The following is a 12,914-nucleotide window of genomic DNA, read 5'->3' on the forward strand; positions in this document are numbered from 1 at the left end:
TTTCCCATTACCCAGGGACCACCCAACATGGCCACCAACTGTGTGTACCCCACATGGGTGAACCTCTGCACTTCGGGGTTACCCTTTGTTCAGGAACCCTCCGAAGTGGCTGCTTGCAGTGCCATCTTGTTCCATCAACCCAAATCTGACCTGCTGAAGCCAGTCTAGAGCCCTTCCCTATCATTATGTTCCCCCAGTGGCCACGATTCCCTCCTCTTTCCCCCCTACTTCCCTCTCCCCCCCCCCCCCCCCACCCCCCCCCCCGTCTCCCTGTGCTCCCTTCTTATTTGCCCCCCCCATTCACCAACCCCTGCATCCCTGTGTTGTTCCCCCCTCCTCCTTCCCCAGCCAGGCACTCTCTCCCAGCCGCAGCCCCTCCCCCTTTCTCATGCTTCGTAGCACTAGTTTTCCCCATTAGTGTGGTGGTCCCCCTCCCGGAGTTGCTCTGACCCCCTCCTTTGCCTGTTTTGTTGCTGTCTTCTCCGTCTCCTCCTCACCCTCTCCAGCACTCTGCTGACCTCGCTCCTTCCTTCCTATGAGCTAGTTCTCCTACTCATAGTGAGGCAGAGCCGTCCTGCGCAAAAATTGTCCTTGTCCATCACTTCTTTTTTCCTCCCTGCGTCTTCCTCACCGTTGCTCTTTTTGCCGTTTGTCCACGCCTCTGCCAGGGTGGTGAAATAACGTTCTTTAGTTTGGTATGTCACCCAGAGTCTGGCTGAGAATAACATCCCAAATTTTACATTGTTCTTGTACAGGCTGACTTTGCGTGGTTGAACCCGGCCCTGCGCTTTGCCAGGTCCGCCCCAATGTCCTGATACACGCTTTTTCTGTGTCCTTCCCAATTGCTCGCTTTGATCTGCTGAGCCCAACGCAGGATCCTCTCACGATTCGGGTATCTGTGCAACTTGGCGATTATCGTCCTCGGCTTCTTCCCGGGCTTGGGCTTTGGTAAGTGATTCGGGTGCCCCGTCGGTCTCCGGTGGTTTGAGGAAGCGGTCCCTTCCAATCAAGGTGAAACTACATCTGGAGTGCTGTGAGCAATTTTGGTCCACATTTTAAGGTAAGATATTATTTCATTGGAGGCAGTTCAAAGAAGGTTCACTAGGATGATCCCGGTATGGAGGGATGGTCTTGTGAGCAAAGGTTGAACAGATTGGGATTCTACTCATTAGAATTTAGAAGAATGAGAGGTGATCTCATTGAAATATATAGGAATGTCAAGGGCCTTGACAGGGTAATTGCTGAGAGGATATTTCCCCTCATAGGAGACTCTAGGACCAGAGGGCATAGTCTCAGAATAAAGGGATTCCAATTTAGGTCTGAGATCACGAGGAATTTCTTCTCTCAGAGGGTTGTGAGTCTTTGGAACTACTTGCCACAGACAGCTGCGGGGACAGAGCCCTCGTGTATTTTTAAGGTTGAGATAGATAGATTCTTGATCAGTAAAGGAATAACAGGTTACAGGAAAAGGGCAGGAAAGTGGACGCGAGGAATGTCAGATTCACCATGACCCTATTGAAGGGCGGAGCAGGCTTGACGAATTGAATGGCCTACTCCTGTTCTTATTTATTATGGTCTTATGGAATTCCGGACGAGTAACTCCCATAGCTACTCTCCAAAGTCTGGCCGCCATTGCCAAGGCACAAGGCCGGCATGTGATGGAATACTCTCTAGTTGCCAAGTCTGGCCGCCATTACCAAGGCACAAGGCCGGCATGTGATGGAATACTCTCTAGTTGCCAAGTCTGGCCGCCATTGCCAACGCACAAGACCGGCATGTGATGGAATATTCTCCAGTTGCATGAGTGCAAATCCAATAGCACTGAGGTAGCTCAGGTATTCAAGACGAAAGAGCGTGTTTGATCAGCATCCCATCACCTTCAACATTCATTGCTTCCACCACTAACTAACTGGCTAGCAGAAAGTTAAAGATGGTATCAAATTGAAAGAGAAGAAAAAGCATATAATTCAGTGACAGGTCGGAAGACTGGACAGAGTATAAACAACTGCAAAGAATAACTAAAAGATTATTAAGGGTGAAATTAGAGCAAGTTCAAAATATAAAAACAGATAATAAGAGTCTCTACAAGTATTTAAAAAGAAAGGATTAGGTAAGATGAATGTTGATCCTCTAGAGAGAGTCTGGGGAATTAATCATGGAAAATAAAGAAATGGCAGATTAATTTAATTGGATATGTTGTGTCTGTCTTCACTATAGAAGATATAAATAACATCCCAGATTGTGACATAGGAGTAAAACAGAGGGAGGAACTTAAACAATTGCAATCACCAGGGAATGGGTACAAAGAAAACTTTTAGAATCTGACAAGTCCCCAGATCCTAATGATTTTCATCCTCGAGTCTTAAAATAAGTGATTGACATAATAAATACATTGGTTTTAATTTTCTAAAATTCCCCAGATTCTGGAAAAGTCCCATTCGATTAGCATTAGCAAGTGTGACTTCTCTATTCAAGAAAGCAGGAAGACAGAAAGCAGGAAATTACAGGCCAGTTAGCTTAACATTTGTCATTGGGACATTGCTAGAAACTATTATTTTTCCCTGGAGCGTAGGAGGCTTAGGAGTAATCTTATAGCGGTCTATAAAATAATGAGGAGCATAGATAAGGTAGATAGTCAACATATTTTCCCAAAGGTAGAGGAGTCTAGAACTAGAGGGCATAGGTTTAAGGTGAGAGGGGAGAGATACAAAAGAGACCAGAGGGGAATTTTTTTCACACATATAGAAAATCTCAAGGCAATCAGCAGAGTCAACATGGTTTTGTGAAAAGGAAATCATGTTCAACCACTTAATTGAAGTTCTTGAGGAAGTACTAATGCAGATAAAGGTGAACCTGTGGACGTGCTGTACTTAGATTTCTAGAAAGCATTTGACAAGTTACCACATCATCGGTTACTTTGCAAAAAAGAGCTCGAGCGTAGGGGGTAACATATTAGCACATAGAGGATTCGTTAGCCAACATTAGTTAGGACATAAGGAGTCTGCAAAGGGTTAATACAATGGGCAAATATTTGGTCGATGGAGAATAATGTGGGAAAATGGGAACTTAAAAAAAATATTTAGAGTATCCAATTATTTCTTTTCCAATTAAGGGGCAAATTTAGCGTGGCCAATCCACCTAACCTGCACATCTTTGGGTTGTGGGGGTGAAACCACGCATACATGGAAAGAATGTGCAAACTCCACACGGACAGTGACCCAGCCGGGGTTCGAACCCGGGTCCTCAGCACCGTAGGCAGCAATGCTAACCACTGTGCCACCCTGGAAAATGGGAACTTGTCCACTTTGGCAGGAAGAAAGTCAGCATTTTATTTAAATGGAGACTGCAAAACTCTGAAGTATTGAGGGACAGGGATTTGGGTATCCTGGCACATAAGTCACAATAAGTTAGTATGCAGATACAGCAAGTGATTAGGATAGCAAATGGATGAAGTTGTTTATGGCAAGGGGAATGGAATATAGAAGTAGGGAAGATTTGCTACAGCTGTTGGTGAGACTGGATCTGGAATACCAAATTTAGTTTCAGTCTCCTTATTTAAGGAAGTATATGAATGTGTATGAATCAGTTCAGAGAACCTTTTGTGGGGCTATCTTATGACAAAAAATTTGATAGGCTAAATCTGTATCCATTGGGAGTTTATAAGAATGAGTTGACCTTATTGGTACATACAAGATCCTGAGGGGACTTGACAGGATGAATGCTGAAAGGATTCTCCACTTGTGGGGGAGACTAGAACGAGGGTAAACCATTTACAAATGAGTCTCCCATTCAAGACTTGAGATGAGAAGAATTTTTTTCTCTCAGGAGCCATGAATCTATAGAACTCTCTTCCTCAGAGAGCGGTGGAATCAGCATCATTCAATATCCTTAAGGCAGAGATAGAAATATTCTTAACTAACAAGGTAGTCAAAGGTTATCGGAATGTTAAGTCGAAGTCACCATCAGATCAGCCCTGATCTTATTTTTTTTTTAAAATTTAGAGTACCCAATTAATTTTTTCCGATTAAGGGTCAATTTAGCGTGGCCAATCCAACTAACCTGCACATCTTTTGTGTTGTAGGGGCGAAACCCAGGCAAATACGGGGAGAATGTGCAAACTCCACATGGAGAGAGACCCAGGGCCGGGATCAAACCTGGGACCTCGGTACCGTGAGGCAGCAGTGCTAACCACTGCACCACCGTGCTTGCCAACCCTGTTTTAAATGAATGGCGGAGCAGGCTTGAGGGGAGGAATGGCCTACTCCTTCCTTCACTGCCATTCCTTCACTGTCGTTGGGTCAAAATCATGGAACTGTGATGGAAATGTACTGTGGGTGCATCAACATCAGATGGGACTGCAGTGGTTTAAAAAGTCAGCACACCTGCATGCGCTCAGGGACGCATACATATGGGCAATAACTGGCGGTCATGCCTGCAATACTCACGTCCTATGACAAATAATTTTTAAAAAGATGGACAATACCTATTTTCAAAAAGGGAGACAGAACTAATCAGTATAATTACGGGTCAGATAATTTTTGAATCTTTAAAGATGACATTGCCAAATACCTCAATGAAGATGACATAATAGAAGCAACAACATGGACTTCAAGAAAGATAATGTTTAATAAAGATAAAAGCTCTCTTAAGGAGGATGGTGAATGACAAATGTAGTGGTTGTGGTGTCCATGAACTACCAGCTGTTCGAGAGCCTTTGGTAAGTTTATTTACACAGGAGTATTTTGGAGAAGATTAAGCAGCATGGAATTTGAGCAAAAGAAGCTAACTGAACAAAAAACTGGTTAGAAAGAAGAGAACTGGCAAGCAGTTCTCAAGAGTGGTTAGAAGTGGGTAGCAATGTTCAACGGGTACTGTTTGGGACTGATTCTGTTCATTGTCTATATCAATGATTCAAACATGAGGCCAGATGGAGGCCAAACTTACACAGAATACTAATATAGGAGGCACAGTAAATAATTGTGAAGCTACAAAGGAATATTGATAAGGTAGAGCTATGGAACATGCAAAGGATAAACACCAGCAAAATTAGGTGGGCCAAGTAACCTTTTAAATGCTGTCATGTCTTGTAGTGTGTGTTCTGCCCTTGGCTCATTATCTGCTGATGCTTCATCCTGATACTGTTTCCTTGGCATTTTTAAAAATCAGTGGTGGCTAGTTATTGCTTTTCACTCTCCGAGCCAGGCAAGGAGAAAGGTCTACCTCGCCTGGAACAGGAATTGAATTCATTCTGATTGCATTATTCTGAACCATATGCTAGCCATCTAGCCAACAGAGCTAGCCAGACCATATTTAAATGTTGTATTTCTATATAATTTTTATGCCTCTACCTAGCAATATTACAAGTGTAAAATATGTACAAGTAGCTTCTTTGGAAAATTTTAGATAGTCAATTTAGGTTTAATTCTTCCTTAAGCAATTTTACTTCATAGAAATTTCTGATTATTTGTAGTGGGACAAGAATGTAATTCTACAGAATAAGCCAAACAAAATCAGTTATTTCCCTTAAAAAGACAATAACTGCTTTACTTACTTCAGCAATTCAAGAATGGCGAGAACAATATCATTGACGTAACAAAAACCTGATGCCTCAGATTTTTTGGCATGGTGGAGACCTCCAGCCCAGTTGACTGCAATGTCAGTCTGTTGTCTATTGAGTTTTACTGCTGCAGCTATGTAGAAAATGAAATTTAAATTATTTTACTTGGCTCAGTAGAAATTGTGTTTGCAATAAATTTTTCAATAAATCACAAAAATATGATATCAGTAAAATCCAAAGATTTTACAAAAACTTACCCACTGAACCTCCTGTTGATAATTGGCAAAATTCAAACATTCCATCAAATACAGGACAATCTTCTCCAACATTAACTGTTGAAATAAAAAAGTTTTTAAAAATCTTGCATGCAATCTGGTAAATATTAAAATTAAGGATTAATATGTAAGATTATTTCTTGAAATAGACAATACCTGTTGCAGAATTTATTCAGGATATCAATGTGAATGCAGTAGAAACTGTTTTCAAACAATAAGCCGAGATCATGTATGGGCATGCGCTGATCTTCAATTGATATTACTTTCACTACTAACACCAGTGTCAGAACAGTAATGATTTAGCTGATAAACCAGAAGGTTGATGGTTTAAGATCATATTTTGGGAGCACATAATCGAAGATGATACTGCAATCTTCAAAAGTCCTTCTATTTGGGAGTCTTTCATTTAGATTAGAAAATTGCACAAAGTACACCTATTTAAAAAAAAAAGTCAGGAATGGAAGCCAGGGAGTTACAGTCCAGTTCGCCTAACATCTGCTGTCAGGAAGTTACTAGAGTCAATAATTAAGGATAGAGTGACTGAACACCTTGAAAATGTTCAGGTGATCAGAAAGTCAGTATGGACTTACGGTAGCGATGCGAATGGAGTGGCCGCAGCCAAGATGCCCCCGCGCAGCCACAAAATCACGTTTTTTTTTTGGGGGGGGGGGGGTTCCCAGGGAATTTTGAAAAAAAAATTTTTTTTTTTTTTTTTTTTAAATTCCTTAGGCCCTGCGAATTCTGCTCTGCCCAGGCGCCAAAGCTCCGATCCACGGAGCTGGAGAGGGAGAGGAAAAAAAGGAGAGACTGGTCCCGGTGAGCTGCACGTGGAGGAGCGGGGATCGCTCAGAAACGGCCTGAAAGTCGGAGCACGGAGAGGATCACAAGGACAAAATAAGAATTTTAAAATTCAATCTTCCTTGTTCCTCTCCTGCAAATTAAAAAAAAAGAAAATCTTTTTTTAAAGGGGACAAAAAAAACTTTGAAAAAAAAAAAAATCATTTTTAAAGGGAAGGCACAGACAGAAATATGCCTCCAAATAATAAATTGAGGGGACGGCGAGATGCAAGAAGGAACAGCAGCGAAGGCGAAGGAAAAAAGCAGGAGCTGTGGCCGCGCAGGCAGACAACCCCACGGGGCTAGGCGGAAGTTCAGGCGAATCAGGAAGCGCAAAAGCTGGCGAGCCTAGCAGCTGAGCAGGAACAGGACGCAGCGACCATCCCCCCCCTCCCCCCCCCCCCCCCCCCCCCCCCCCCCCCCCCAGCACAGGGGGAGGAATAGAGAAGCGTGCTGAAAACAGAAATAAATACCATAAAGGAGGAGATAAAAACGGAGATAAACGCTATGAGGGAGGCACTCAGGACGGAGCTCCACACAATGATGAAGGAGATGCTGGCAGAGAGAACAGAAAAAATGCAGCGAACCATCAACGGCCTGGAAAGGAAGGTGGAGGTGCAGGAGAAAACTATCAGGAGTTGGAGAGGGCCGCCTCGGACCAGAGCAACAGGACGGTAACTCAGGAAACCAAGGTGAAAAGGCTGGTAACGACCCAGGGGAGCCTAAGAGGGAAAGTGGAGGACCAGGAAAATAGGTCCAGACGGCAAAATGTTAAAATAGTGGGTCTGCCAGAGAATATGGAGGGCAGAGATCCAACAGGCTACACCACCCAACTGCTGGGCAAGCTAGTGGGAAGGGAGAAGTTTCCAAACCCCCCAGAAATTGACAGGGCGCACAGGTCGCTCCGACCCAGGCCCAAAGCCGGGGAGCAGCCCAGAGCGATTATCGTGAAGCTGCACAGGTTCCAAGACAGGGAAAAAAAATCCTAAAGTGGGCCTGGCAGACGAAAGCGAGCACGTGGGAAGGGAAGACCATAAGGGTGTACCGTGACATTGGGGCGGACCTGGCCAAAAGAAGGACTGAATTCAACAAAAGTAATGTGAAATTTGGGATGTTATTCCCGGCCAAACTCTGGGTAACATTTGAGGGGAAGGAGCTGTTTTTTAACACCCCAGTGGCAGTGGAGGAGTTCGTTAGAGCAAATAAAGTGGGGGAGGGTCAGCCACAACGGCCATCATGAAAGCGACGGGGATGGAAAAGAAAGGAAGAATCGGAAAAAAGAGCAGCGGGCAGAGCGCAAACAGAGACAATAAGATCACGAACTGTACACACGTGTTTGGTGCACTGTGCGGGACTGTGCTGACTCGATCCCGGGCTCGTTCCACCTCTCAATGCAATGGGGGGGGGGGGGGGAGCGAAGCAAGGTGAATGAGGGTGAAAAAGGCGGACAGGAGGGCGAGACAAGGGCTAGCAAAAGGAAGGTAAAACAGGACCAGAACATGGCAAGTGCTGGGAGGGGGGCCACCGTGATAGCGAGGAGGGCTAACACGGGATGGCAGGAAGAAAGGAGGGCCGCGGCACGCTTCTCAGGGGAGAGGGAGCGCCTGACACAAAGAGAAGGGGGGGGCAGGGCAGAAGGGGTGGGAAGAACACAGGGGGGGGGGGACAGAGGAGAGGAACAGGGACTAAGGGGGGGCGGGGGGGAGAGGAGTCGGGGGGAGAGCGCAGAACAAAAGAGAAGCAAAGGGAAAGGTGAGGTAGATAAGCAGCACGAATACAGGCCTCGGCGGGAGGGGGGGGAATTAGCGCAGGCGAGAAAAATGTGATGTGTATATATACAACTGTTTTATAAATATGAGACATGCCAATAAAAAGTTTTTTTTTTTTTTTTAAAGTCAGTATGGATTTGTAAAAGATAGGTAATGCCCGATGAACCTGACTGAACCTTTTGAAGAGGTGACTCAAGGATTGGACAGTTGAATGAATGCCTTGTATTTTCAGAAGGCATTTGATAAAGTCACTCAAAAGAGACTAACTAAAGTTGAACCTCATGGAATTGAAGGAAAATTATTCAGCTGGTTAAGAAATTGGCTGAGCAGTAGGAGACAGAGTAGGGATAATGGGCAGATACTCTAATTGACAGGGTACAATTGGCAGCGTATGCAAAGATTTGTGCTGAGGTGTCAACTGCTCAAAATATTAACAATCTAGATGATGGGGTGAAGCAACACAGCCAAATAGTTTTGTGGCGTTATAAACAGTGTAGAAGGGCTGGACAGATTGGATGCAGGGATGTTGTTTCTTCTGGCTGAGGTGGACTAGAATAAGGGATCGCAGTCTCAGGACACGGGGTAGGCCATTTAGGACTAAGATGAGGGTAAACTTCTTCACTCAGAGGGTGATGATGTGGAATTCTCCACCACAGAAGTGTGTGGCGGCCAAGTCACTGAATATATTTAAGAAAGAAATAGATTTCTGGACTCTAAAGGTGTCATGGGTATGGGAGAGCGAAGAGATATGATGCTGAGACAGAGGACCAGCCATGATCATACTGAAAGGCAGAGCAGGCTTGAAGGGCCGAAAGACCCATTCCTGCTCCTACTTTCTGTGTTTCTATGAAGCATAACAGAAAAGAACAATATTAATACTAAGTAAATGGGCAAATAGATTTCACTGTACAAAAATGTAGTATAATCCACTATGAACCTAAATAGAACAGAATCCTTTAAAATGGAGAAAAGCTAGAAAGTGTAGCTACAAAGATATTGGGTGAGGGGTGGGGGAGGTCCGTGTATCCACAACAATAAAATCTAATGAGCAGGTACTGAAAATAATCAAAAACACTAATGGAATTTTGGTCTTTGTATCTCGAGGGCTAGAATTCAAGACGTTATACTACGGTCACACCACATTTCGGAGCACTGTGAGCCGTTCTGGGCACCACATCTTTGGAAGGATATATTGGTCTTGGAGCAAATGCAACATAATTTACAAGATTTATACCTGGAACTCCCAAGGAGAAATTACACAAACGAGGGGCGTACTCCCTGGAATCTAGAAAGTTAAGGAATAATGGTTCAAGATATTAATGGGGGGGCGGGGGGGGGGGGGGGGGGCAAAGAGCGCCAGCAGAGAACAACTATTTCTGTTGGTTAAGAGGTCTAAAACTGGGAAATATCATTTCTAATTGAGTCAGGCCTTTCAGGAGTGAAGTTAGAAAATACTTCGACACACAAAGTTTGGAACTCCCTTCCACAATTACAGTGGCTGCAGGGCGAATTGTTAATTTTAAATCTCATAGATAGATTTTGGTTACTAAAGATATGAAGTGGTATGGGTATATTAGATGGAGTGGAGGAGAAGGGTCCTGTGCAGCATCAAGAGACCTCAGGTTATGCAGCATAGCATAACCCGAATGGTCTGTTTCTGCTGTAAGCAATATGTAATGATGTGTAGTTAATGGTATGTCACTGCAACATTGAGGCATCACCCCAGATGAGATGTTAAATCAAGGTCGCTTCTAATGCTGCACTTGTTGAATTAATCCACTGCTAAAACTTATTTGTATGGAGGTTGTTGATCAGGCATGATCTAACGGAATGGCATGTGAGCAGACTGGGCAGCTATATGGCTTATTGCTGTTCCTATATTTTCCTCTAGAAAAGAGAAGGCCGAGGGAAAACCTGGTCGAGGTGTTCAATATTATGAACCAGTTTGATAGGGTAGACTTAGAGGATTTTCCAACTTGTAGAAGAGACCAAAAATAGGAGCCGTAAATTTAAGACCGTCACTAATAAATCCAATAGAGAATTTAGGCAAAGCTTCTTTAGAATGTAATCACCGACTGGATAAAGAAATTGCTATTCCCTGTGGTGCAAGTTGAGTTGCGGTAACTAGTGTGGGTATAGGGCAGGCACACCACCGAGGACCCGAGTTCAATCCTGGCCCCAGGTCATTGCCCGTGTAGAGTTTGCACATTTTCCTTGTGTCTGCGTGGGTCTCACCCACCCCCACAACCCAAAAGATGTTCAGGGTAGGTGGATTGACCATGTTAAATTACCTCTTAATTTAAAAAAAATAAATTGGGTAGTCAATTTTTAAAAAAGTGTGTTTGCATTAACGTAAAACTAGATGGAATAGATGAGGAAGGACTAGAAAGATATATTAGATGTAGTGGAGGAGAAGGGTCCTGTGCAGCACAAAGTGACCATTCAGGTTATGCATAACCCGAATGGTCTGTTTCTGCTGTAAGCAATATGTAATGTTGTGTAGTTTATGATATGCTATTGCAACATTGAGGCATCACTCCAGATGAGATGTTAAATCAAGGTCGCTTCTGATGTTATACTTGTTGAATTAATCCACTGCTGAAACTTATTTGAGAAAGGTTTCTTTTACTTTGCCCAATCTCCTTGGTGCACAATTTCACTCGAATTATATTTTTATTCACCTGTTAGAAATTAACAGTACACTTAAAAGGAATAGGGAGGGTGCTGCAACTTCTGTTTTACTGGAAACTGCTTAAGGTTTTGTTTCTTTAGAAATAGCAATTAGAATAATTATTCTGAGGGAATGACCATGAGGGCATGTAACCCAAAAAAGGGGTCATGGACAGACTGGGGCTCTAGAATAGTGGAGAGCAACTGGATCTTCTCCAGTTTTCTATCCAACAGCAGGTAAGACCACAGTGCCCAAGGGTCGGGCAAGGAGTCAGGTATCAATTCACTCCAGATGGAATGGCAATCAAATCAATCTGTTCCACACTGGCCATGCAGTTAACTGAGCCACACATCCCCTTCCCCCAAGGGTCTAAGTTGCAATGGCAACATTCATTTTTATATGAATGTTATAGTTTGTAGCTATGGACAGCAATGGTAGATGCCTCAATTTTCTTTTCCACTGTTACAGCCTGCCACTGGTGTATGTTGGAAGGATTTGCAGATTCATACTCAACCTGTTTGGCCACGTAATGAACGCACCTTCCTTTGCCATCAGGTCCTGGAATTGGATTCAAGCCCAAAGCTTCGGACTTAGAAGCAGAGACACTACCCACAACACCACAAGACAGCCTCAGCAACTAACCATACTTCAAGGCTGTGTCAGAACCTTCAGTTAACCTTGCTTAATTAAGATGCTTGCTGAAATGTGAAAATTAATGAATGTGTGAAAATAGAAGTTACTTTAGTGAACCACCCTATAACTCAACTGTCTGATAAGGATGTAGATGAGTTAGCAGCTTATAAACAGTTTTGAGCTTAAATAAATGACAATAGGCTAATACAAACCATGAAACCCCTGAACGTTTGTTTAAAGGTTAGAGATGAGATGGAAGGGAGTTATAAAACTAGTCATGGCAAAGAGCCTAGGGTGAGATAAGGGAAGCCAGGTTGATCAAGGGCCAACACTATGTGCCAAAGCTTTAGAAGCTCATGGCAAGGACTCAACAACTGTTAGGCATTTTGAACTGAGAGGAACTTTTACAAAACAATAAGACATATGTTTTTGCTGTATAAATCGTGTTTTATGTTCCATCTTAAACTCTGATTAAATATACCCACCTTACTGGTTGGAGTCGATCCTGATAATAAATAACTGATATCAGCAACAATTGTGCCTGAATTAAAATGCCAAAAATTTTTTGGCCGTTTTTATGGAATCAGAGGAAAAATATAATTTGTCTCTTCTTACCAACGAGAAAAAAGTTACCTAATCATTTCAGGTCTGCAACTGCCAAAGAGAGACAACGGGCGAGAGAGACAACGGGCGAGAGAGACAACGGGCGAGAGAGACAACGGGCGAGAGAGGCAACGGGCGAGAGAGGCAACGGGCGAGAGAGGCAACGGGCGAGAGAGGCAGCGCGCGAGAGAAACAGCGCGCGAGAGAAACAACACGCGCGAGAGAGACAGAGGCAATGCACGAGAGAGAGAGAGACAGGCAACGCACGAGAGAGAGACAGGCAACGCACGAGAGAGACAGGCAACGCACGAGAGAGACAAGCAACGCACGAGAGAGACAAGCAACGCACGAGAGAGACAAGCAACGCACGAGAGAGACAAGCAACGCACGAGAGACAAGCAATGCACGAGAGACAGGGAACGCACGAGAGACAATGCACGAGAGAGACAATGCACGAGAGAGACAACGCCTGAGAGAGACAACGCACGAGAGAGGAGAGAGACAACTCACGAGAGACAGAGACAACTCACAAGACAACGCACGAGACACAACTCACGAGAGACAGAGAC

The 12,914-nt window shown here is 43.9% G+C and overlaps 1 protein-coding gene across 3 annotated transcripts in view; it reads right to left on the bottom strand.

Annotated features, from left to right (window-relative positions):
• LOC140410797 (histone deacetylase 2) overlaps positions 1-12,914 on the bottom strand; it is a 118,711-nt gene that overhangs the window by 39,328 nt on the left and 66,469 nt on the right. For all 3 annotated transcript variants that reach the window (XM_072499418.1, XM_072499419.1, XM_072499417.1), the window contains 2 exons: positions 5,815-5,889; positions 5,552-5,690 (listed from right to left, as the gene is read on the bottom strand). In XM_072499418.1, the coding sequence (XP_072355519.1) occupies positions 5,552-5,690; positions 5,815-5,889 (214 nt within the window). The remainder of the gene's footprint in view (positions 1-5,551; positions 5,691-5,814; positions 5,890-12,914) is intronic.

The sequence above is a fragment of the Scyliorhinus torazame genome, chromosome 4 (assembly GCF_047496885.1).
Source record: "Scyliorhinus torazame isolate Kashiwa2021f chromosome 4, sScyTor2.1, whole genome shotgun sequence".
NCBI lineage: Eukaryota > Metazoa > Chordata > Chondrichthyes > Carcharhiniformes > Scyliorhinidae > Scyliorhinus > Scyliorhinus torazame.